The sequence below is a fragment of the Lichenostomus cassidix genome, chromosome 5, assembly GCF_008360975.1.
Source record: "Lichenostomus cassidix isolate B80296 chromosome 5, HeHo_3.0, whole genome shotgun sequence".
NCBI classification, from domain to species: Eukaryota; Metazoa; Chordata; class Aves; order Passeriformes; family Meliphagidae; genus Lichenostomus; species Lichenostomus cassidix.
In genome coordinates, this window is record NC_139486.1 from 20,585,001 (window position 1) to 20,612,938 (window position 27,938).

Sequence of the window (27,938 nt, forward strand, 5' to 3'; positions counted from 1 at the left end):
TTTGATGAGAAGGTTACATCAGATAGCAAGCTGGGGTAAATTAAACTGACAATTGCCCTTGTTTAATTGCTTTTGAGTAGTACTCAGTATGTCTAAATGTGCAGTGAATTATTATTGTACCCTGCTGCTACCCATTAACATGAAGATCAAGAATTTTATTTTACTTTTTTGATGCAACCATAGAGAAGGTGATAAAGGCTTTAATTGCAAACAGATTTAATTTAGAACCTATTAGTGCAATTTATCCAAGCATACAGAAGATGGGTTAGTCTGAACAAGCTCATAAGTTTGATGCTTCTTGTAAAGGACAAAAATCTCTTTTGCCAATTGGTACAATCTACAAATATGAAAGATTTTAGTCCCTTTCAGAATGAGTACTGAAAACCTCATACATCTTCTTCAAGTCCTAGTTATTTCAAGCAAAGGACTTCACTGGAGATGGTTGTATTTCTTTGACTCAGTCAGAAAAAAACTTCACATTAGTTAAACTCCTTTGTATTTAGTATTTAAAAGAAAAATATTAAGAAACAGAATCTAAATTTTCTCAGCATTGAAAAAGGTATCCCTAATATTTGCTTGTTTATTCACTCACTGACAAGAGTGTGTAACAAAATTTGAAAATTCCAATTATTAGTTCTGAAATAGTAAGAAAATTTGCTGAAAAACAGGAAAGGCAATTCATCTCAGGTTTTATTGAAATTATGATACATAATATCGCTCTAGATGACATATTCTGCATAAACACTACAGTCACAAGAGAGAGTAAAATAAATACCAAGCAAACCACAGTATTTGTTTGTACAGTGTACAAGAACAAGCAATAACATGATATTTATTGCCATGTGGGGTGTTTGGATAGATACTGTGAGAAACTCTGAGATTTGATCATTTAACACCTAATAGCAATTCACAGAACCACAACAAATCCTAACACAAACCTGGAAAAAATAAACAAGTTTCAAGCTCCAGAATGTATTTTAAACAGAGGCTGCATATTTCGGGATGAATCTTTCTTGTAAGCAACCCCATTTGCTTCTAATTAGGAGCAATTTTTTTATTTCTGCACTTAGACTGAAACACCAGAGTCAGACTTTTCAAGATGTACAACACTAAAATAAGATGTGTATTCTGAAAAAATGCTGTCCACTATAACAAATCACTATCATCTTAGTAGATGCTTCCTTGACTCAGCAGAGCTCTTTGAAATCAGCAAAGGTATAGTATTTAGTTGCCCATATCTTCAAGACAGGTTTCAGAAAGTTACCAATATGCAACTTCCCCTTGAGTCTCCTCTATCACTTCCAATTCTAAATTTTCACTCTCTGCTGTCCAGCTGAATTCAACAGATTTGAGAGCCAAACTCCCCAAATTATTTTCAGATTGGCGACTCTAATCAGGCAAACTTGTGGTCTAATCAGCAATTTTACCATCATGCCAATATTGCCCTGCCAACCTTTTCTTCCACATCTCTAATCAGCTTCACAAAGTTCGATGACAACTGCAAAAGCACTGGCATCTGTGCACAAACTGTCACCGAGTGAGGAGTTAATGAATCCCTGTATCAAAGCACTGAGCTTCCATGCTGCCTGAATGGAGCTAGGGATGTAAAATCCATCATCTTTAGCCACAGGACATCAGCGCACCATTTCCCACACAGCTGCGTTCAGCTCCGCACGCTCGTTCAAACACCTGCTCTGGACACCGGCGACAGCGCAGGGAATGGAGTGGAAAAGGTCCCTGAGATAACTGGATGGGACACAGTGCCAAACGGGGACAGCCAGCCATGGGCACACCGGGGTGACAGCTCCCTAATGTTCATGGGTTAGTCTCAACTCATGGCCTCCCACCAGAGGCTCCTTCTCAAGAGCTAGTAGATAACAATGAATGGACAATTCCTATGCACTAGTTAAAATATATTAAAAAATGGATTATCAATCACCTTCTAAAAATAAGAACAGAAGTAACAATAATATGTTTTAAAGCTGGCTCCAAATTAGTTTTCCTTTAGTAGCTCTTGTGTGCTCTAGGGAAAAATAAATGCAGCATGCACAAACACATGGGACTTCAGAGACTGAAAGAGTTTAGGAAAGGACAGGAAAAGACTGAGAGCATTTTGGGACAAGTTCATTGCGTATTTAAATAGAAAGCTTCCATTAAAAAAAAAAAAAAAAAAAAAAGTCAGGCTCTTCGGCAGTTTTACACCAGCTGGCAAAACAGCCAGTGACGTGCATATCTCAGATTTGGGACTTATTCAGATATAGCCTCTCTCAGGCAAAACAACAACCCTGAAATCATATATATTTGCTATGGGGATTTTTTATTCTATAAACCTGACATAATGGACAAGCAGCTATATTATAGTTCATTTTTTTATGCAGATGATCTGCATATGGTAGCCTGTAATAAATTCATTCTTTTTAAAGCATGTGGTCAGGAACAGAGACCCTCTTCCAGGTCAAGACTATGCATTAGCCTTCTTTGAATTCAAATCTTACAAGTAGAAAGAGATCACAATGGACACTCCAGAACATACATGGTATTTAAAAAGCAGGCAAATTATTTAAAAGGCTCCCTAGAAGAATATAAGCAACTTTTACAATATTTAAAATAGAATCAGATCTTGATAAACCATAGCCAATACTATTATTTTTGGATTAGATTTTAGTTTAGTGATGCACATGAGAAAACAGGGATCATCAGGTGGCTTTTGTAATCAGTTATCATCAAAGAACACCCAGGGAAGCATGAGGAGGTCAGGATCCAGTAAATAGTATCCAAAATAGTCTGTGAATGGAATATCTAAAAAGGCTCCAGGAAAAAGAGGTATTTCCAGTACTAACCCAGGAAAATATTTGTCACTTTTATTATTACTATTATTATTAAATATAATTGCACTTGAAAAAGTCAAGTTGCTAAATATATATAAAATAAATTACATTAAAATTAATGTTTTCTCTTTCTCCTGTAATTTGCTTTATGGTTTAAGTACTTGGGTTTTAAAAGTTTATTTTATTATCAATTTAATCTGTTTTCATAGCTCTGATTTAAAAATCTATTTATCCCACATTTCTATTACAATTTGACCCATGCTGCCTTGTTTCTCTTGACAATTGAAAATAGCCTAATGGAAGGCTTTGAAGAAAAGAAGATGTACAACGTCTTTGATTATGACAGCACAAGTATGTGATAGATTTCAGACAGTTAAAAAAGATCTTTGTCTCATGGAAAGTTTGCATGGAATTTGCTAAGAGATCCTAAATGATCTTGCATTTTAAGCATCATTTGAAGATGCACCTTTAACTTCAGATTTCAATTTTTTCCAAAATAATACTGATGTAAGCTCACTTCTATTACTTTGAACCATAAACCAGAGATAACAAAGTCTTACAGACATTCAAGAAGTCAATAACACTTTAAAAGTTCCTCCTCAACTTTTCTATTGCATGTAACAGCATGAGTCTCAGACTGCATCCTTTATTTGGACAGTTAGGTAGAGCCAGTGATATATATGATGAACAGTAATAGCAAACCCAGAAGAGCACAGCAGCATGCCTTTGCTCTTCATGAATGACTGGCAAATCCTCCTAATCCATCCTGACCACAAAAGAACAAGGGAAATTAAAGCTGAACTAGTTCTATATTTACTGCTAGTGAACACCTCCAGGGATAAAACTGGCCAAACTACACAGGAAGCATTCAACGGAACTTTTAGCAGTCATACCAACCATGATTAATAGGTTTTATTTAGATATCTGAAATAATCTGGAACTAGCACAGTGCCACACAGAATAGTTTGAAAAAAAAAATATGGGGAAGAAGATGAAAAACTTTCACTGTTTTCTTTTCCAAACCAATTGGAAAGAGAAAGCAATTATTTTCTCTTGTTAATATTTTTTTCAATGATTGCTTACATCTTACATTCAGTTTTTTTGTTTCAGTGTATTCAGCAAAATTTGCTATAAATAAAAAAAAATCAGTCATTATAATGTTCAATTAAGGGTAGAGAAAAGTAGATATTTGAGACCAAGATATAGAGAAAAACTATGTGCCTTCATCATTAATGCTGAAAAGACTCATTGTGCAAGTTCTTACCTTAATGCAGAATTAAAATTTCTTTTTATGGTACTTGAGTCCATTTCTCCTCTTCCTTCCATCAACTACCACAAAGAAAAGCCTGACTTTCATTTTCTCTGTAATATCCCATTAGGCATCCAAGACCAACACTATTCCATCTTAAGACTTTTTCTACAACCTTAACAAATTCATCTCTCTGCACCTCTCCTCACCTGCAAGAACACTGTTTTCCAGTTATTGATAGCATTTTACACGTTGTAACATCTGAAGAATACACATTGCCCTGTCAGATATATCCAGTCACTTTTGCTTAATTTGAGTCACAGAGTTCCAACCAATTAGGCTTAGCACTGTTCATGTTTACAATATTCTGGGGTTCTTTTTGTTTTGTTTTTAAGAAAGGAAGAAAAAATGCTTTTACATTAAAAAAAAAGGACAGGATTTGATCTCATTTTCATTCCAGCACAAAACACAAACTAAATATTGGGATATATCACAAAAGAGAAAAACCAGAATTGGTGACAGTCTAATGGCTCAAGCCATATCTATCCCATTCCAATGAATCCAAGTTTTACAACAGGATTCAACAAAAAACACCAAAAATGCACTTATAATGCTGGCAGTGAGTACTAGAACCCTCTTTCTGTTTTTTTCAGAACCACCCTGCAACATATCTGGTGCTTCAACATGATTCTGAACATGGCAAATTCCAGCAGCAGATTAAGGACCTTTGTCATTCACATTAGGTCTGTTTTGGCCCCTGGTATTCCTCCTGTTTAGTTATATCTTCAAGGTTCCAAGAAACGTCAACAGCTCCCTAGCTCATTCAAAACTTGCAAATGGCCAGATTTCCCTTCCACTATGAATTAATGCATAATACATTGGAAATAATCTGAACATCAAGTAAGATGACCAGCCTCTACTTCTAGAAAACCTCTTGGCTATTTGTCAAAGGAAAACAAAACAAACAACCTTGTTTCCTCCTAAAGCATCACATAAAGTAACAAACTCCAAAAGTTTCCAGTTCTAGTGTTTTCATTTTCTCAAGTTATTCAACTCTCCCAAAACCACCTTCGCTCAAGTTCTCCCAATAGAGTCTACTTTTTTCTTGCAAAGCCATGTTGCACTAACATCAAATTCTTATTCTTTTGAACTATCCTTCCAAAGCAAGTATCAGCTATATCAGCTTGAGGATCTGCTCAGTTCTCACTTAACTCTCTTCGTGAGGAAAAAGCCAACACCCTGTCACTCCCTTTTATTCTTTGCCTTCCAAGAATAGTAATACTTCACCATAAATTCAGCAGTATCCAGGACTGTGCATGAGCTTCAGTAGATTACCACTGATGCAAAATGTTGATTCACTTTTTGAATAAATTCTACTATTGAATAACACAAGGATTTTGAGTTTTGTTTTCTTTGCTTCCTCCATCCTCCAAATTTCTTTTGGCCTCAAGACTTAATTCCCTCTGCATCCCATTCAGCAGCTCTACAAAACCCTAAAGAACTACTACGGGCAGTTTAATCCAATGAGTGTTGAAGACATATAAAGTACAGAACATGACACATGGTATTTTAGAGTAACAGTTTTCTTCAAATGCATATCCAGTCAAGAGAAACCCAGGTCTGAGAGAGACATGGGCCCGTCTGTACTCACTATGTGCAGCTGCAGAAAATCACCAAGCCCAGGGGCACTGTCAATCCGGACAAGAATGCCATCCTTCACTGTTGTGCTGAAGCCCACAGCAAGACGGTCTGTCCTTGTGCTCGGTCTGTCATTAGCTGGCCAGGTATACAGGATGAGACCTCCACTCTTCCCAAATATATATGTGGCACCAGCTACAAGATACAAAACCAAAGAAAAACATATTAGTTACGTATTTGCCAACTCTGGCAGTAATGTTATGACTTCCAAGAGAAACAACTTAAGCAAGCACATGCTTTCATTAGTTACAGGGGCGAAATCAATGCATCCTGCTGGCCAGGCCTGATGAAGTACATTTTTAGCTCCTAAATAAAGACAAGCAGCATTTAAGACAAAGATAAGTGAAGAGTTTATCAAGAATTATCAAGACAGCTTCTCAAGAATGAATGATTTCATTAGCGCTGATACCCCAGACAATGCTGGATAGGACACTACTGTTCAGGAAGGAAAAACCACAAGCCAAAATGTTTCAAATCATTGGATTCAATCTTATAAGTGGATTCAAAGGAAATATTTGACATTCCACCTTGAGGTTGGACTTGCCGTCAGCTTAAGACTATTCACACATAGTAGGAGCCTACATTTTTCTCAATACTTCACAAGATTTTTGGATATCTAGTCCACATATTTCCAGCACTGTTTGTCATGTCATCACTGAGCCTTGGAATTTGTTCCTTGCCCTTGTTTTTAAGGACAACATCAAACCTCTCCCATGCTGAACACTGTCCTCCCACATTCATGAGGGCCATCTGAGCTGAGGAAGACAGATATGCAAGTGAGGAATTATTGTCGCAGATGAGGAAGCTGAGAAGTGAAAGCGTTTGGAGTTCACATTCTGACTTGTACCCAACACTCCGACTTAGGAGCAGGATTTTATAACTCAGCAGTTATAAAATCAGCCCCTGAACTTCTTGGAAAATATATCTAAAATTCCCATCCTTTCCAAATCTACAGGCAGGCCAGGAACAACTCTTCCCCATGCTTCAGTCACTTACTGCACCTCATTCTTCTGAGCACTATTACAATGGTTACAGAATAGTAAGCAAAAATAACCAGCAGCTGCTATTGCAACAAGGATAAAATACGTGTAGAAAGTTCAGGCAATTACTGGGTACCTTTTCTAATCTGAGTGAAATTACAACTGATGATCTGAGGATGATTTTTTTTTTCACCATACCAATCAGCAACATGTATCACACAACCCTGTACAGAGTAATTGCAGTTAGATACAGAAACAGGTAGGATCATATAAGGGTAATTTCTACACTTGCCTACAAAGCTGCAGCTTCACTAAAGCTCTTTATGACCTGAATTCCAAATAAATGCTACACATTAGTAGAAATAATTGATACACTTCTCCCTTGCTAAAGAGGCTTCCTCTAGACGTCTCAGAACACATTACCAAAATAGACATCAAAAACTCAGCCACAAAGGAATGAAATTGTTTGTGAACGGCTGACTCAATGACAGAGTGAAAATGAATCATGTTTCCTTCTTCCCTTCCAGGCCTGTGCACATCCAACATAACATGCCCTCAGTAAATTCAGACAAATGTGTCTGAAATCAGGGTTACATAGCAAAGTTCACTCATAATTCTGAATTAACAAAAGACCACATTCTGGCATTCTGTGACCCTGCACATACATTATTTCAGTTTCAGAAAGAATACTTTTACACTCCTGATTCAGCTTTAAACTCCAGATACAGGGTGCATGACTATTGTAAGATGTGCAGAAAAGGGTTTCATTTGTACATGTGTTTAAGAGCATCCCCAACTTTATCTGGAACCTTATGGTTAGACAGTTGGAGATGGCCAGGCAGTGAATTATCTATGTCCTCTCCCCATGCACAGGTATAACAACAGCCTCCCCTGAAACTACACTGCAAATATACTCCTTCAGTTTATCAGTTTGTTCTGTAACTTCTGTGTGTGATTGCACTACAGACTAGAACTAGGCACAGAATTGTGGTAAGCAAAACTAGATTTACTCATTACTCAAACTGTAAACCTACTTTTCAAAATTACTCTCACTTGAACTGCAAGTTCTCCTCCTTTTCTTTGTACTGGTTGTCAAGCCTTTCATCAGCAAAGACAAGCTTGGAGGTGAGTTCTTCACTATTTATGAAGACAGATTACTTCTTTGCCTCTGTAGGAGTCATCTGGCTGCTGGTAGATCATGCCAGTCCTCCAATGACAGCCAATCAGAACCAATTATGTCTCCACAGGCCTTTCATGAGACTTAACTACTTAAATGGATCTTATTTTCTCCTCACAGATTTTGCTTTTAAGCCTGTGTCCTAGGTTACAATATAAATGTATTTAGTATTCTATTACCACCAGCTGTAGGGCATTAGTTGTTATCTCCTGCTATGGCTTACCCTTGATAACAGACAATGGGCCATCAAGAAACAACCCATGACTCATGGAATTATCTCATCCTATTGTGAGATGCTCCACCCAGGAGGGAGGAGCCAAGCATTCCCACCTGGATATAACCTGGCCTTGGAACTGCCCAACTCAGCCCTGTCTGCTGGGTTCCCAGAGGACAAGAGCTACTACTGGACCTTCAGGTGGAGAACAGACCTTCCACAGGATCACTGCTTCAAGTGAACTACTTGAAGCCACCACCACCCCATCAGGGTGTCAGGTTGTATCTGACTTTGTCAGTGCTTTTCCTTGTATTGCTGCACTTACTTTTTTTTTCAATTTTCCTTTTAAATTTTAATCCTGACTTACGATCTCCCACTGGTTTGTTTTCAAACTAATACAGCCTAATCTGACAATATTCAGTACTTTGGCACTGAGGTACCAAAGGTTCCTAAGGTAAGGAGCAGAAACACTGAGATAACACAGTATAAAACTGCCTCTGTTGGGTCTTATTTCATTGTTCTGTGAGATGGCGCTACATAATGCTTCGTGAAGACAAGTAGTGCTCTGGTTCAACTGAGAATGTCAACTCAGTTCTGGAGTTCAGCTGGTCCACAGGCTGTCCAACTTTACCTTAAATGTGGCAAAGTTTTATTGTGATGGATTTTTGCAGTCATATATTCTGGCAAGACGTTAGATTCTTGAAACAAAGATAATTCAGATGCATCAACCAGAGCAGCACTAACCCAAACAGACCTATTAGCAGAAGTCTGATAGCCAATTGTTGTTTCTTTGTTTTCCAGGTCAGAAATATCTGCATCATGAGAGATAAGCTTCTTTATTTGTGTGCAGCTGAATGTACAACAATTTGTTGGATACATCAATGTCCCTTCCCCACCAACTTTTTGAGGACATACAGGATATCCACTGATGTGTTTGGGAAGAGATGCATATTAACATGGTGCCAGTACCATTTTCCCCCCAAATTATGAGCAAAATAGTCATTACAGCCTGAAAACATAAGGTGCATCAAGTCAACGTGGAAGTATAACAAGAGTTAGTACCACATTGAAATCACATAAAAAGAAAAAAAAACAACGACGAAAGAAACCAACGACGCAACACAAATACACTTGACTTAAATACTTCTGTTTGAGAAGTAGCAACCATGAGTTTATAGAGTTTGAAAGTTCAAGAGAATTGAACATGATAAACAAATTATAACCCCAGACTTCAGGAAAGGAGATTTCAGCTTCATCAGAACTTGACAAGGCCTGAACAACTTGCCTGCTTGGACTTGCTTTAAGCTGGTGTGGGTGAGCTGGCTAGACCAATTTACCTCCAGCAGTCCCTCCTGATCTCAAATCAATAACTGTCCTTTCTTTGTGGTGTTGCAGAAAATTGTGAGATAATTAAACAAAGAATTTGGATTTTAAAAAAAGCTGGTGAAATTCAAGTCTGTTCATCTTGATCTTCTTGTACCTAAACTCTGTTACAGACCTCTTTATTAGACAAGAACATATTTTTTTCCAAGACAGTTTCTATTCAAGAAAGACAGTAGATACTACACTCTTAATGAGCAGCCACTTTAGTTTTTCCTCACTGCTCAAAGTTTAGTTATGTAATTCCTTTAACAAATACAACACCAACTGCGCCCTAGCAATAGAAAAGTCTGAAGGACTGATTAATTTCATTGTATTACAATGTATTGTTGTTATAGTGTTTTGCCACTTCAACTACATAACAATAGCTTCGATCTCTACCATGCAAAATAAAGAAGAAAAAGAATAAAATCAAGGATATGAGCACACAAAGTTATTTCCCCAGTCAGTTTTGTGAGCAATCTTACCTCTCACAGTGCCCTGGGCCAGATTTACTGTACCAACACATAAAAACAAATGGAAGCAAAATATTTTCAGCTCCTCTACATGTTGCATGCAGAATTTGGTCAGCACTGGGAGCTCAGAGAACTGAAGAAATACACTCCCTACAGATGTGAGCTACTAGGACACCATTACAGGTTTAGCATACACAAACCTTACAAACTCACAAAACTTAGTGTGGCAGACTGGCAGTTGACTTCTCCCAGAAATTACATAACTTGTAACTTATATCGATGGTGTATAAACATCAAAGATAGGTATGTTACAACATATGCGACAATGCACTCTGCGCATCTAGCTTAGGTAAATTATGTATTTGCTAGTTATATTCATGAATAGAGCTGTTAGATTATTCATCTTCCTTCAGTCAAAACAAAATAGTTTAAGGCAAAGACTCCTCCTGGAGAGCTCCTAACAGAAAAGTTATAACCAAGGTTATAAGCCACAGAAAATAAAGGCTACAATTGAGGTGTTCTAAGAAACATTTAGTTTAGGTTGGCACCATCACCCATCATTTTAAACTCATCACCACCCAAAGACTTCAAAAACCTGAGCAAGAGTTTCCTTCAATCACCACCCAAAGACTTCAAAAACCTGAGCAAGAGTTTCCTTCAATCAACACAGTACAACTGCAGCAAAGTAAAGTACAAAAAGTAAAGCAGTAAAGTAAAAGCAGAGTAGTAGGAAAAAAGTCTATTACATCTGCACAAATTATAACTTCTGTGCCCTGCACTACTGTGAGTTTCCCCACATTAAATAATTGATTGCAAATTCTCTGTTTGCATCCAATAAGCTATCAAAATGTTTGCCTCAGCTACAGCATAGCACACTCACTCTTTTCCCGGTGGCCAAGAAAATGTAACATTTAGTAGGTATTACAATGTTTATACATTGAGGGGTTAACTGCAGCAGCTAGTGTTGCATATTTTCATTTTCTTACAGTTCATATTTTTACAACCAAAAAGTACCTTTAGAATGCAAATTATGAAGAACCCAGGCCAATTCAAAAGCTTCGATAATTACTCGACTACCTTTCAGCAATCTGCCTCAAGGGTGATAGTCATGAGTAGCATGGAACGTTGGAGGGCATGGGCCAGCTTTTGAAGGACTTTTCTGCTTCAGTGATTTGGAAGCTCACCCCTGAACCACTACAGGACCCTGATGAAGTGACAGAATATTTGCAAGGAGAAGGCTATGGCACCTCCAGAGATGAGCCACGGAGACAAACCCTGTGCCTCATGCCAAGATCACCATCTTGGGCCTTGAAAAGCAAGTGGCACAGCACCCTAGAAAGAGCTGAGTCAGGCAACAAGGCTAATTTCAAAAACCAGGCCAGAGAACACAGTATTGAGTGGGTGTATCATATTCCCCATCCTGCACCAGCCTCTGGGAAAAATGAACAGTATAATGGACTGACTGTTGAAAGCAATGGGTGGTGGGACCTTCAAACATTGGGATCTGCATTTAGTGAAAGCCACGTGTTTAGTTAACACCAGAAGTTCTACCAATCGAGCTGTCCCTGCTCAGTCATAATCTCCACATACCAGAAGGGGATAAAGTCTCTGTGGTACACATGAGAAAGGTGTTAGGGAAGGCAGTTTGGATTAGTCCTGCCTCAAGCAAAGGCAAATCTATCTGTGAGATTGGTTTTGCTCAGGGATCTGGATGTACTTGCTGGGCAATGCAGAGGAACAGGGAAACACAATGTGTACCTCAAGGGAATTGGTGAGAACAGTCTGTAATGTTGAATAGTGTAATATTGGTTGCTGAATGACATTGCCACTGCATGCCATAAGTACCATGGAAAAGGAGGATGGACTGCTTCAGTTACACCAATCATGAGCTCGTGATACAGCTGACAGCACCCCAGCCCTTCTGCCCTGGAAGACATCCAGGATGGATACAACCCACAGGGACTAAATGAACTCAACAGATATCTTGGAGGGACAGCCATAGACTATGGAAATGATACCTGTGCTTATGTTTATAGATGGATATAGTTGGAAGGTGTAGGATTTGAGCATAACATAGATGGTATAGAATACAATACACAAAATTGGGGAGTACAGTTTCTAAATAATAAGTATTGATATTACTTTACTGCCTAATATTTTTACAAAAAGAGTGGAAACTTTCTTCACATTATATTCTGCTTAGTCCAGTAGTTCAGATGAGTCTCTTACGGTATTTCATATGCTGGTGTAAAGGTCCTAACATGTTTATTAATAATCATAACCTTCTGCTATTGAACAAGCTATCAGCTCAACTACAGGAAAATTCACAATGATGGCATTTTGCTCTTCTTTCTTGGCAGGAAACTGAAATTTCGGTAATTTTCAAGAAGTAATGTTGTCAAAGGATGAAATCAGTAACACCTTGTACATGACCACAGGTTACACAAGCAAATCAAGAGCCACTTCACATCCGGAAGGAAACCTTGGTAACACCTGTATTTAGCAGCCCTTTAATCATCAGCCCTCTGAAGGCATACTTAAATTCTGGAGACCTGATAATTGATATAGGCATTCAAAAATTCCTGCAAAATCTCAATAAGAAAAGGTTGAACTTTTCCCAAATTTGCATAAAGAAAAAGTAATGGTGATCCTTATCTTTCTGTACCTGGACTAAGCAGTTCATTTACTCTTTCCTTCACCAGTAAAGGCATGTAAAAGGAACGCAGGTTAGAATACTGGCATGAAAGCAAGTGAGAAGAGACCAGGCATACAGCTGCAGAAACTAAGTAAGGAGACAACATTTGCTGCTGCAGGAAGCATCATAATTTGGTCATGTAATAAAAAAGTAGCCCCAAAAACCATGGTATATAAAGAGCTATTCCACCCTGGCAAGTGGAGATGAACAAAGAAACATGCAAAGCTGCTGTGCAACTCCAAATTCCCATTAAATTAATTTCTTAGGAGTAAAAAGATTGAAAGAATGGCAAAAGAATATTTTGAGGACAGTCAAAGAAATGAAACAGTGTCTATATGCATTAAGAACAATAATGATGAAAATAGGTTAAATTTTCACCTAGCTTTGCGATATACTCCCAAAGAGCATGGATGATTTAGCTGACTTCATTACATGAAATCACTTCAACTGGGTCACTTCTAGGTGTGCTGAAACATCTCTATTGCCTAGAGATTACCTAAAAGGTGTTTGCAATTGCCAACTTCTGAAAAGTTACTCCTGTGGGTCTTGTCAACTAAATGCATTGCATTCAGCATCATACAGCTTCTTTGCCTCACAGTTATATTAGATACATGATAGCATTTCCAGCTACCATTATGAAACAAATTAAGAATGAAGAATTATAAAAAGACCAAGAAAGAATTGTCCAATTCCTTTTGCCCTTTCATATTTACCAAGGCATCAGTCTTGACAACAGCTATTCTTCCTTCTCCAGTTACAAGCTCATCTTGTTGCCCTCAATCCAAAACTTCAATTACATTGTTATCCTAATCCTTCTTTGACTCCTCTTCTTCCTATCCCACTACACATCATACCAAATAAAAAATGTTCTTAGACAAAAGAATTAATTATATCTCAGGAATCAAAACCAAGCCAGACATCGACACATCCCCTGCATTCAAGCACACACACCAGTGTTCTTACATTATATGAATGATCTGCAATATCAGGATATCTCAGGGACATCTTTTGGGTTACTGTCACTCAATCACACACATCAAGAAATGGAAGTGTCATCAAAACTGAGTAATATGAACCAGGATGAAAAGTCTTACTCCTCCTTCACCTAAAGATCCCCTCTGGCACTTTTATATCTCTGTGGCTCAGTTGCTCTGTTTTCCACACCCGGAGTTTAAAAGGTCTGTTAATACAAACACCTGCTTTGTTAAAAAAAAAAAAAAAGGAGAGGGAGGTTAAAAAGGTTACAGAGGATCTAATCACCATCATCATTTAGCTCACTTGACCATTACATCACAGGATCCTTCCTGTGAGGAAAGAAAGACAGACCTAATACTTTCTATCATATGGCTGCTGAAACATCCTTTTATTTATCAAGAGCTTTAAATTGCCTAAGAATAAAGAAAACTTAAATCCCTGGAAAATGCAAAGCTTCCAGTCTAATCCTCAAAAAAACCCCCAAAAACCGCTAGCTTCTGTGTTTCGAATTCTCATGAGCTAGCTCTTTTTCCTTTCAGGATGCTCACTCTCCCCATGACAAACCCTCTGAGACTGAAATTGAACACCATATTCATCTCAAATAGCAGACATTGTTTGACATGAAACTGAAATTCCTTTCTCACTTTAAAATATGAAGGAGCTTCTTCTATACAAACGGAGGAGGAGCTATAAAAGCTGCAAGACTAACACAAAACGGAAGCAGCAATTCAGATCACGCCTGCTTGCTGTGTTTGTCTTTTTTAATGACAGCAAATTAATACGAGTCACTTTCCTCCCAGTATGTGTGCATCAGCCAACAATTGGATCGGACAGTATGTTACTTCTTATTAGTTACACTGCATTAAAAAGATTGGGAGAGGAAAAGAAGGAGAGCAAGGGAGTGTTCCTAGAACTACTAGAAGGTCCCAGATAATTTATGCTTGAAATATGGATTTCTCTAAAGCTGGGACACCAGGAAGATTGAGGTTTTTTCCAAATATGAATTTGCCATGGGGCATGTTTGGGATGTTTATCATCTCAGAAGGAATAAAATAGACACAAGATGACCATAGGTATACCAGCCTAAACATAAAATTTTGTAACACTGAATATATTTCAGTAATAACTTAATTTCCATTATGACAACGTGATTGGTCAGACAAGGATCACTGTCATGTCCTCAGCACTGATCTTAAGTGGATATCCATGGAAAACTAAGAGTAGAGCGAGACTATTTCCTTTAAGTATGCACTCAGACCATGAGTCTTTTCATCAATTAACTCAGCCTCATGTGGTTTGTTTATACAGTTATCCCAAAGAGATCTATTTTTCAAGTACTTATCCAGTCTCTCCTTGAATACATTTAGAAGTTTTGCATTCACAATAATGACTTACAAACCCTTAGCAATGACTCACACAAATCTGCCATTGATGCAGCAAGTTAAACATTAGCCAGCTGTGGGCCATATCAGCAGAGGCAGCCTACACCATCCTGCACTCCATTAACAGAACCTTAGGCTGTTAGTAGATGAAGTGATTACTCCCCTTTACTCAGTGGTTGTTAGACTGCGTCTAGAATAATGCATCTGATTTTGGATTGACAAAGTGGAGCACGTTCAGTGAAGTGCTGCAAAGGCAGTTGGGTGGATGAAGTGCCTGCCTTGTGAGGAAATGCTAGCAGATTTGGGCTTTATTAGCTTGAAGATGACACAGCTTCAAGGGGACCTAAGGGCAGTCTCACAGCACCTGCAAGGAGGTAATTGAGAGGCAGGCTTTTCACAGTAGTGCACAGCTGAAGAACAGGATGCAACTGCCATACTTAGAAGTGAGAGAATCTGACTCTACAGCTGGAAAGAGCTTTCTCCTCACAAGGACAGACCTGCAAACAGGTTGCCCAAGGAGATTTTAGAGTCTCTGTGTGTGGAGGTTTTCAAGATATGACTACACAAAACCCTAGGCAACCTGATCTGACCTCACAGCTGACCTTGCTCCAAGGAGGGGTTTGGACCAGAGATTTCCTGATGTCACTTTCAGCCTGAGTGAAAAAGGATCACCTTTTTGTGTGAAGAATCATCTTTTTCATATTTGCTCTTGCTAAATAGATTGCATGCTCCCCAGTTCTTGTTCTGTAAAGCACAGCAATCTGTCCCTGTATCTATCCTCTCAGTGTCAACTTTGCCTTGCAGAAACGTATCATAGCACCACCCTCAATCCTTAAGTCATTTCTTTCAGTAAAGAGACCAGTCGTGCCATCAGATTCAGCCCTCATAGCTTTAGGCAGCCAGATGACAGTTATCAATCTAGAAAAAGTCCACAAGAACAATTCCTCCAGGTTTTTTGGGTTTTTTTTGCTACACATTACAGAGTATGAAAAACATTTTACAAAAAAACCCCAACCCCACCTCCCCTCAGTATTGATAACAAAATAGAAAACAAAGGGCTTAAGACTACTATGCACTAGAAGAATAGACAAAAGAAACTACAAACATAACTGAAATATGAAAATTGCTGGGTAAAAGTGCCCAGAAAACTGTGACCCTTGCAGATATATAATGCAAGAATATATTTACTGGTGTCAAGTTATCCACCACCTACAAAGAGACTCCATTTCTTCATTAGGTGACTGGGACTAAATTCAGTAAAGTTAGATGGAACCATCTCTTAGTTGCATTCTACTGCCAAAAAGGAGGTGGCATCAGGATGTAATTTCTTACTTCTCGGTATTTCCTGATAAAAGAGCACACAGAGAGGATGTCCTTTGAGAAGCCCAGAAGGCAACATGCCAGAGGAGCTGAATACAGAGACTGCTGTTAGCAAGGAGAAGCACAGCAGGATTCACAGCTCACTTGGGGCTCGGAGGAAGAACAGGAATGTTAGTTCAGTACAGTTTTACAGAATCTGAATGGTAACAAAATGGCCTAGATACCCCTCAGGATGCATGAAGGCCAAAATGCTATTATTGATCTCTGCCCATTCAACTCTCCTCTAAAGAGCCTTTAGAGTCTTTACCCTTAGGCTACACTTTATTCCATTAAAACAAATTAACCCTCACAAAAAGATGAAAACAAAACAAAAACCTCAAACAAACAAAAACCCAAAACAATGAAAACCAACAAACCAACCAAAAGATTCTCAAAACCCCAAAAAGCAAACAAAAACCCCACACCAAAACCAAAGCAAAATGAAACTGCAAAGACAACTGGTCTTCTCTCAGCTTCATTTAGTCACTTCAGGTTTAAGTAGAATAACACCTTGCATGATCAGTCTGAGTACACAAGATTTTGCTTGTTTTAACTGTAGGCAATCCTTCACTCTTCCTTACATACCTATTAATGAATAGGTATTTCCTTAATACATTTCCTTAATTGTCAATATCAAAACAGAAAATACAGTTTCAATTTACTGTCTTCACTGCAAGAGATCAAACCCAAATTTTTAGTCTTGATAGCTAAAAATTGTTGGGCCAGAAATACCAGCTATTGGGTATTATTCCATGAGGGCCTCAGAAGCTAACAGTTTGACCAAATCTAATATATTAAATTAGCAGCAGAGTTTGGGAAAAAAAAGCAGGTTTTCAGATGTCTAACCTTCTACTGGCTATTAGCATTTTAACAGTATGCTTTTGAAATAAACTTCTTGATCTATCACGACCTAGCCATGCTTTGGCTGTCATCAGAGCAGTCTCAGGGCATACCAGGTTGACTCCTTTAAAATAAAACTAAATTGGAAGATGCAATCCAGCTTTTAACAAGATACTAGTCTATAGTACCAGACTAGAGCTAGTCCAAAGTAACTCTTCAGAACAAAATGGCTGCAATATAGATTTCAGGTCCTTAGTACTAAATTTCATTCTGAAACCCCACTCTCATGTTGATGTAGAGACAGCCCAGTCTTCTATGACTAAATGGGGCCCATTTCAGTCTATCAAGGAGAGAAACTCAGTTCTGAGCTTTTTGACCTCACCTCAAATATGACACTGTCCCTCACAAATACTGGAAGGTCAGTGATGACAAGAAATGCATTTATGGAAACTCACCATTCCCAAGGCTTTCTAACCTTCCCCAAGGTCACACAGTGGGAATGCAAAAACAAAAAGCATCCAGAGCTAGTAATAGGACATAAAAACTATTCTGTAAATGATATGCAGCTTCTCTTGCTATTACCTCTTCTTCTTGCCACCATGAAAGGACATCCACCACTAGGAGAGATGGACATATGCGAACTTTATGCAGGCAATCTGTTAAAAGTACCATGCCAGAGTAAAAGACAAGTATAATGGTTGTTTAATCATTCTCACCATGAAGTGCCAATTCTTTAGTGTCTTATGACATTCATGAATGATGCAGAGGGCTGGCATGATGAATGCAGAGCAATTCCGACTGACAGATACTTTCAGAGAATTTATATCCTTCCCATACTCGCAGGACAAAAGGGCTCTTGAGCTGAGTTATCATTTGTTCCACGAGAGGATTTACACTCTTGCCAGCAACTCCTTTTACCTTACTCTATAAAACGTTTATTTTGATATACTGATTGTGATCATTCAAGAACAACTGTATCTGAAGAAAGTCAGCAGGGGAGAGAAAAAGCAGAGTAGTTTTGAACAACTTGCTCACCTTGACCTGGGACTTTGTTCCCCTCAGCCAGTTTGCTTTGTCTTTACTATCAGTTCTTTCCCGACATCCTCTGCTATCCCATTGTATTACCTTACAAATGTAATATCACTCAAGGGAGACATGTAATCTCCTGTGCCTGGCTAGCCTTCCTTCATGGCAAAAGGTGAAGTTTAGCCACAAAAGCCATCCACCACAGTCTCTTCTTATCATTTCACTAGAAAGCACCTCAAGATCACAGTTTTCACACTGCCCTAGAGTGGCCTCTATCTTACACACAGCAACAGCTCCTGCCATGACATTCAGTGGCAGAGGAGCACCTGGACCTTATCCAGAAGAGCAGGGTGATACAGGCACACAGCACCACAGTCTCAACAGTACTTGGAGACCAAGATATTCCCACTGCCATGAAGAACACATCAGCATCAAACACGTATTGCATTATGCAGTTTAGCAAATGCAATGCTTCTTGCCTCTGGCAGAGGCTACCAGTAAGTCTTGTGACTTTGATATTCAGCTACTCTCTAAAGGTTTTTTCACCACTATTGTATTCTGAGAAATTCAGCAGTTACAGTCTTGACTGAAATACATCATCACCTAAGAGGCCCTGAGTCTGTGGCCTTCAGCTGCACAAAGCAATAGCATGTGTCACACAAGTGAGGATAATGAAAGGTCTGTGGGCTGATCACATCGATCTAATGACAGCAGTGATTTCCCTACACTTCATTTTGAAAGCATTAGGTGACTTCAGGCAGAGAAGCAATAAGTTTCTATGAATATTACAAATAATATTCGTAATATCATCACAGAGAAGGATATTATCTTTTTTTACACATTTTAAATTATGCTTTAATGCCACATTTTTGCATCTCTATACAGTGTTTGATCTTAAATGCCCTGAAACATCCTGTTCCTGAAGGGGGCCTACACAAACTAATAGGAGAAATTTAACTTGCCTTTAAAATTAATTTATCATTTTATTAGAGGATAATGCACCACATCACCACACAATGTAAAGGCTGACCAGTGACAGGCACTACCAAACACCTAGCTAGACATGTAGAAGGGACTTCCTAGAGCACTGAGAGAACCATATGGTATTTAATGGGTATTGTTAAGAATTTCTAGAAAGATAAGTTAAATTAATAAGGCTGAAGAAAAAAATGGGTAGGACATGTCCTCTTAACCTCCTCTCTCACTGAGAAATTTTGATTAAAATTGATAAACATTTTATTCACTCATATTTCAAGTGTGTATTAATCTCCACCTCTGCAAGCACTAAACCTCAGTATTTTTGCTTCTGTCTCTACCACTTTATTGTGAGTTGCCAGCTGTATTTCCAATAAAGCCTTTAATTACTACATCATTTATCTGGGAGACAACACAAGGAAGAGTTCTCTTTCCTGTATGCCTTTCAGGGTGCCAAAGACATAGAGTTCTATATAAAGTTCAGTTCTGTGCTCTCTGGAGGGGGCAATGGGGGTGGGATCTTTCTCAAATAACCTGAAAAAATAAATCCCAGTCTATTCTTTCTCTTCCATGCTGTAAATGCAAACTATTGATTTACCTCCAGCTCTTTCATGCCTTTCACACGCTTCAATAATACAGAGGATTTGTTTCTCATCCTTTCATCTCCAGGCCTGGAATGCTTCTTAAGCCCTCCGTTAAGGGTCACTCATTCTTCCTGAAACTGCAGCACTCGCATCCTACAGAGCTGCACAGGTGACAGCTAGAGAGACATGCAAGTAACACATAATCACTTACATCCTGACTTCCCTGGCAGGTGAAACAGAAAGACAAATTTTTTATAAACCCTAGTTATTCAAACTTTTGATCATTTTTGTTTGATCTTTTGTAAGCCTCCTTCTGAATGCAATATAAAAACAGTAAAATATGGATAAAAAGTAATTTCCAATGCCAGCACCTTGATGGAGCTGAACGGGCAGCTCTGTACTTCCACAGAAAACAGGTAACATGTGGACCTTCTCCCTTCAAATGCTTAGAAACAAAGAACCATTGGATAACTGGAAGGAACATGTAGAGATAATTTAGTTTTCCCTCTCTTCCAGCTTAAAGCAAGGTCAATGACAGCAGACTACTTGGGAACTACTTCAGTTCAGTTTTGAATATCTCAAAGAAAGGACATTCAACAATTTCTTCATTGGCAACCAGTTCTTTTTTTTTACTGTCCTACTTTGTAAATTACAATTCTCCACATTCCATCTTGTGGCCATTTCTTCCCATGCTGTTCCTGTAAATCTCCAAGAAGACTCTTATCTATAAACTCCTAGACTGGTAATTAAAGACAACCATAGCTTTTCTTCCCTCTTTCCCCTTAGGGTTGAACAAACCATGTTATCTTGTATTTTCCAGCACCTTGACCACCTTGGTGGCCTTCTGCCAAGTCAAGCCCAAGCTTGAATGCAGTACTTCAGATGTAGTCTCACAACTGACCACAGAGTAGGAAAGCGTTCCCTTGGCCAGCTTACTGCATTCTTTCTAAGGTAGATCACTATGTAATTTGGTCTCCGAAAAGGACACACTGCTGACTCTAATTCAAATGGTTAAACACCTTTTCTTCACAGATGCTTTTTTTCCATTCAGTTGGAACACACCCTGTTGCCCCTCTTGCATAGGAATTTTCCATCCCAGGTGACTTGGCATTTTCTTTCATCAAATTTTTTTAAGATTCATCGTGATGTCCCCATATCTCCAACCTGTGGAGGTCCCTCTGAATTGCAGCTCATCCCCAGCTGTCCCCAGTTTGGTAATTTGCAAACTTGCTGGGAGCACACACTGTTCCATCACCCAGGTCATCAGCACACACATTAAACAATACTGGCATCAGCATCAACCCCCAAGGGGCATCACTAATCCTAAACTCCCTGATGAACCTTTTTGCCACAGAACACAGCCCTTTCAACCAGCAGTCAAGCCAACTTCCGGCCCACTTAATCCTATCTCAAAGTTTGGGATACCAGATACTGCAGGAGACTATATCAAAGCCTTTGTAGAAGCAAAGGTAAACAACATCTCCTAATTAGCCCTCAGTAAATACACGTGGGCTACTCCAAGTCAGCTTTTCATCCTTTGTGTGCCTGCAGGTAGGTTCTAGGAAAATTTGCTCAGTAATCTTCCCAGGAACTGGTCTTAGGCTCACTACTCTGTAATTCTCTAGTAGACATGCCATTTGCCTTTTTTTTTTTTTTTTGTCCAGTCATTAATAATATTTTCACTGTTTTGTTTGGTTTTGTTTTTCCCAGCTACTTTCTCTCCAAGAATCTCACAATTCCTCATTGTATTTATTGAAGATCAAAGTGCCACAGTGTGATGTAGGCTCTTGGATCTTAACATTTCTTCTATCCTAGAAAGAATTTCCTCTCTTCACATGTGCTCTCCTCAAGATTCCTGTTAAAAATAGATCTCCCCTTGTGAAAACTCAGTCTCAGGGCCTGCAAGCGTTCCTTCATCTAGTCAAGGGCCTAAAAACATAAAGAGAAGTTCCTGTTCCACTTAGTTCATCAAAGAACAGGAACTGCTCCTGAGTTTCATGAACATGTCAAGTATGACCAGTGCTACATATATCACAATGCCCCATTTTCCTGCAAATCCAGAAAAGGGTTTTCCTTCTTGTGGAATAGGTATAGATTCACAGTTCATTGATCTGGTATTTTCTCCATTTTAGTGAAGTTGAATGGACCTCCCTTATGTCATATACTTGGAGCTATAGGTCAGATCTTCTGATTTAGGTATTCTGCTCAAAATCCAACTCATAATTCTGTTCCTTTGTTATATAGAATAAGATTACTAGAGAATTATTTTGGCTTTTCCATAAGGGAATGCTGCTATCAGATACTCATAAAGCCTATGAAAGCTGCAGTTTCTTCAGGGAAGTCCTTCGACCACATCATTCTGACAGTTGCATCTTCCCTTTAGTACTAATAAATTGGAATGTGTGCAAAGAACAGAATGCAAGTTCCAGGAAAAGACAATTGTTTTCAACAGCTTTAGAGGTGCAGGCTGTTCCATGGGCTCATTTTTCTTTTTCAAAGGTTCACAGGTTATTTTGAAAGGTGGCTTCCATACAGAGAATACTTTGAAGTGCTTTACACATTTGTACATTAATTTATTTCTTTTTACATCCAATCAGTTTCCATGTCACTTTTGTTAATCTTCAAAGTTATTTATATTTAAACAACAGCCTCTGGCTTTTATTCTCTCCATTTGATTCTCCCATAAGTCATAAAATGCTGAATTGATAAGCTGACAATAATTGCCACAACACAGTAGTAAGGTCACAAACAAGCAAAAGAGAATGTCATTCTGACCTTGTAACAAGCATAAATCTGAGCAATTCATCTCAGGTCAGTGACTTAATTCAAGTACATTTAGCTATAAAAGAAACCCTACTCATTGCAGTACTTCAAGGCAGTATCTGCTTGCATATTAATTTATATTCAAATACAGTATCTTCTGTAACATATTGCATTGGGGAAATACCGGGAAAAACCAATCACTGGAAAATTGAAGTCACTACCAGTGAAATCTTCCACTTTTTACAGAACGTATCAGAACTTCCTCCACCACTGATATACTTCTGTGACAATGTATTCCATGAGTAGGTGGGATGGATCTTTCTTTTTCAAGGCAGTCCTCATATAACACTGCCAAAACAGATTTAAACCACACACAGTTGAGTGGAGTTACAGACATTTCTGTCCAGTTATTTTGGCACTAGGTATAGTCTATCAGCAACCAGTTACTGTCATGGTAGAACAAAAGGAAATTGAAGACTTGCTCGGGCTTATACAGCAGCTAGACCATCCAGTGGAAAAAGCCTAGAAACCAAACTATGTAAAAGATGTACAATCCTCTCTCCTGAGTTAGGTCAAGTTAGGCTAAATGTGACAAGGGAGTTTAAGGCTGTCCTGTGCAAGTTAATTTACTCTGCTGTATCTACAGCTGAACTACATCAAGCAGAGGATATAAATAATGCCTAACAGAGAAAAGAAGAGAGACTGTGTGCTAGTGGATGCTAAAATAACAGAGCTACATGTCCACTCATGAAAGACCAACCAATCCAGACACTGAGCAACCTCAACCACACTGAGCTCTGGCATCACAAGAACTGGAGTCCACATGCATTTCTGTATTCAGTCAGTAAGGTAAAGGTAAATGGCAGATCTCTCAGTCACTGGTAAAGGGAGCTGATACCTCAAGAACAAATAACTATTAACTATCTAGGATAGTTAACTTTTTTCCACCATATTTGCAGATACACTACACTCACTTGTTTTCCATGTGCAACATGATGAAAACAAGCTCTTTGGTGCCTAGAAAAGTACTGGCTTTTTTCCTCACACCACTGAGGATCAATTTTTTTAGGAAAAAAGGAATCAAAATAAATGTACTAAGAAAACATCAGCATAAAAAAAAGAATAAATATAAATTCCAAAAATCTCACATGAGACTGTCATGACAGCAGTAACTATACATGCTTACCCAACTAACAAAAACACAGGAGCCCTCCCCTACCCCTGCACTTTTAACAACATGCCAGCATCTTGCCTAATAAGTTTACAGGAAAACAAATTTCCGTTGTTGCTCAGCCCTCACTTTCATATGTGGAGATTTCCATCACTAAACACTACATAAATCAAGATACTAAATTTCAGCATGCTTTCTTACTGCAAACATATTGCTACCACTCTTTTTATTAGAAGGGGAAAGGCTAACGAAGTTGTTTTCTTCAATTAAACTGCAAAACTTGGTTTTACTTCTCAGGCAATATTAGCATCATAGATTTCTGTGTACATGTTTATTTCTCCTTCCAGGCTATGCTTTGTATGCAGAAAAGAAAATAATTGCAATATTTTCCCCTCCAGATCTTCCTCTGTGACATATATCTTCAACAAGACCCATGAGATGTGAATTATGAAATTACGAGTAAGGCAAGTAGCATTTAATCAGAGAGAAAAGTGTCTGGAAGTTCCTAGTTACACATGTATACCACTTAAGGTCAGCCATTGATTAGGCTCTCTAGAGACTACTGCAACACAAGTTGAAGAAAAGTATTTCTTTTTAAAAAGACAACCAATCCAGCATTCTGAAATAAAATTTTTCTTGCTTCCGGGCACACAACCCTATTACTGCAGCTCCCATTTTTCCTTTGTTATTCCTTCTGTTCCTTAGGAAATTCATTTGCATCCAGTTTGACATTATAGGGTAGTATCTCCAATACAGGAATTACATTTAGTGATTTGTTTGTTCAGCACTGGCCCAAGGGGATTCTGATGTAATGGGAGTATTTTGCCCGTCACCACTACACAATTAAGCCAGTCAACAACAGCATGTGTGTCAATAATGTTGAAGCACTGACACCTTAAAAGTATGTATTTTTCTGAATTAACTTAAACTCAATATATCAATCTATTTGCAATTTGAAAGGAAAAACATATGGAAGTATTGGCTAACCTCATCCCTTTCTGCTCCAGTATAAATTATTTACATCTAAAAGGACTGACTGAGGAAATTAAAAGAAAGCTATGTACTCTACACGCAGCTTATCTAAGGAATGAATTTCAAAGATTACTATAGTGAAAAAGAAGATAAATTTTCCAAGTGGCAGCAAAAAGGAACAGCTAGGAGTAATGTAATGAAAATGGAAGGGGAAAAATAAAAGAAACAAAGTAGTTGGCTGAATATCAAGGGCAACAAGAAATTAATAATGACCACAGAACCATTAAGGTGGGAAAAGGCTTCCAAGATGATCAAGTCCAACCTCTGACTGAACACTACCATAGCACTAATGAAGATGAGCTCTCTCCATGCTTTTATTTTCCCCTTCCTAGCTCTGAAGCAGGCCTTCAAATAACCATCCTCACTTGAAGGCCATAGTGCCTAAGTACACAATCAAATTTTCTACACGCCTTTCTAGTGGACACACAAGAAAACTGTCTTCCAGAAGTGCATATGGGCCCCAAAACCCCAGGTACAGCACTACTGTTCCTGGCAGCCAATACACACTGCTATATAATGACTGAAATTTTTACACAGAACCTGTAACCAGCACTGTTCAGATGTGTAGTTAAAGTTTGTTTCAAGCGGCAGTTCAAAGAACATCACCAGCAATATTTATTTCTTTATTTTTCTGCCATATGTCTGGAACCTTTTACTTGGGGGCTTTTTGTTTGACTTCAGTTTTAGTTTCACTGCTTTTTTTCCCTCCCTGCTGATGTCTGCCAGAGGCATCACCATGGTGACTAAAAGACCTCCTGAGAGGATAACAAACCCTCAAAGTTTTCCTTTAGAGCAGTCTCCAGCTGTTGCAAACTTTCCCCATTTATCTCTTCACAGCCTCAATTAGAGCAATTGCATCTTGGAACCGATTTCCTCCTCCCTCCTACTGAAAATGCTTTGGTCCACCTGTCAATTGGCATCCTTGCTTCATTACTTGCTGACAGCTCACAATACAGCTCCCTTCCCCTGGCAAATTACTCCTAATCAATTCCTCCTGCAACATTATCCCGTAGCTCTTCAACATACAGACACATACTCTCGTACACTGGGAAAGGGCTAGCTGTGATGGCTGCCTCCTCAAGGAACTACAGTACATAAGGAATTTGGTGCATGGGATATTTTGGCTGGATGCTGTTTTTTCTGGGACACTGGATGAGTTTCATGCTCTCATTCTCCCCATCTGTCTACACAGGGTGCTTAGAGAAATGCAGATGGAAGAAAGCTTGATTTCTCAGGATGAAAACAAAGGGCAAGTAAATAAACAAACAGTATTAATAAACACTGCATTACATTATGACTGATTATTTACCCACAATAAACCCCCTAATGGTAATTTGTTGATTTTCACTTAGTTGTCCTATCAGATAATGCTTTTGCATTAATTCCAAATCCCCATCCCTTTTCCTTACACCAATAAGCTAAAATGACAAATACAATAGAAAGAAAGCTACCCATTCTGTAACCAGAAACAAAAAGAGCCTTCACAACTTTGATGCATCACCTAGGGAACTTTAATCACATTAAGTGAACCAGGCTTTCTTATTCAGAAAAGACAGAAAAGACGGAAGTCATCATGAAATGTGACCTGTATTACCAAAGATTATTATAACTTGTTCTTCTGACAGGTGGATGCTGTTTGATTCTGTTATTTCAATATTTCTTAATGCTGTCTTTTCTCTGTGGTGTCATACTATTCACTACACATCAGTCTAGAAGTCTGCTTGAAGAGCTTTTATGCATATATTTCTATATAAGTGTCTCTTTTGTTTTTTAATAGTTTATTCATGTAATAAAACACACTCAAAGTACCTGTACCTATGCATGTGCAAACTCATCAACCGGCTGCTTCTAAAAGATGAGGAGCACACAAGGGCACATTGCTGAGGTTTTAAAGGCCTTTCTTTGCTAGCACGTTAAAAACTGCTGAAATTTTCTCAGTTGACATGGCTCTGAATAAGGACATCTGCTTGGCAGATTTATCACTGGGAGAAGCCACACAGGTTTTAACTACACTGCCTCCAACACTGCTGCTACTGAGTCATGAATTTCTAGGGCTGAGAACTAAGTTCACCTTTGAATTGTTTTCACTCCTGGCCCTCCCAGGTGAGGCTGCCAAGAAGATGTGCAATCAGAGTCATGAGTGATAATGGGAACTGCCAAATGGATCCCAGATGCACCAGCTTCTGCCTCTGCTCTGCACAGACACAGCACTAAGCCTTTAAAGGCTAATGTAATGTCATGGAGCAGTGCTTGTTCAGCATCCTTATTATGTGCAGGGAAGCAGTTTTCCCTTTGTGCTACAGAGCACAGAACTGAGGGCTGGACACAAAGAGCAGGATTAGGAACATTATTCTCTCTTCCTGTTTTTCCATATGGAAGAATTGAAAGAAAACCCATCACCGTGCCTTAAAATAAGAAAAATCTTTCTGGGAACTTCCTCATATAAACTGAAACAAGCTGCAACTTCTGAATTTTTATATTTTCAAGTAGTTAGTAGTCCAGAAGGCATATCTTTGTAGATATCAGTAAGCATGTGACAAGTGTAAAGAATTATTACAGACTGACTGGATAAGCCATATGTCAGTCAAAGGTGGGGAAATCACATGCCTTGTACTAATATCCCTAGAGACGGGAGCCTTTCTAGTCTATTTGAAATTAAAGGAAAAAGGAATAATACATTCCTTTTCAAATCTGTGCTGTCAAGCAAAGAAATGGCATAACACTATTCACTAAGTGCAGTGAATGACTCCCAGGAATCTGTAATAAACATATTTAGAAACAGAACCTGACCTTATAATTTTTAAAAAATGTTTTTCCATCACTCATTACTCAGAAAACAGTTATCAAGAGAACATGATAATAAAAACTTATAATACAAGATTTTTGAGACACTACCAACACAACTAGCTCACAACAGACAAAAAGTATTTTTGATTTCTTTTTGCTTGCTGCTTGCATTGACTTCAGGCACCCAATACACCCCAAGGGGACAAATCCCAGCATTGCATAAAGCTACCATGCAGGTTCAGAGACCTCCTTGCTCAGACACATTCTGTTGAAGTGAATTCCATGAAAGATTGTGAGGTCACCTTTCCCTTTGTTGTTATTAAAAAAACATTTTTATTACACTGGCTTTATAAAATGTGATGATAATT

General features: G+C 38.6%; 1 protein-coding gene across 14 annotated transcripts in view; it reads right to left on the minus strand.

The window, feature by feature from the left end:
- Positions 1-27,938, minus strand: part of NRXN3 (neurexin 3) — a 982,570-nt gene that overhangs the window by 242,739 nt on the left and 711,893 nt on the right. For all 14 annotated transcript variants that reach the window (XR_014852509.1, XR_014852510.1, XM_085061643.1 and 11 more), the window contains one exon: positions 5,729-5,910. Coding sequence is in view for 12 of the 14 variants with exons in the window: in XM_085061643.1 (XP_084917769.1) it covers positions 5,729-5,910 (182 nt within the window). In the remaining 2 variants the exon portion in view is untranslated. The remainder of the gene's footprint in view (positions 1-5,728; positions 5,911-27,938) is intronic.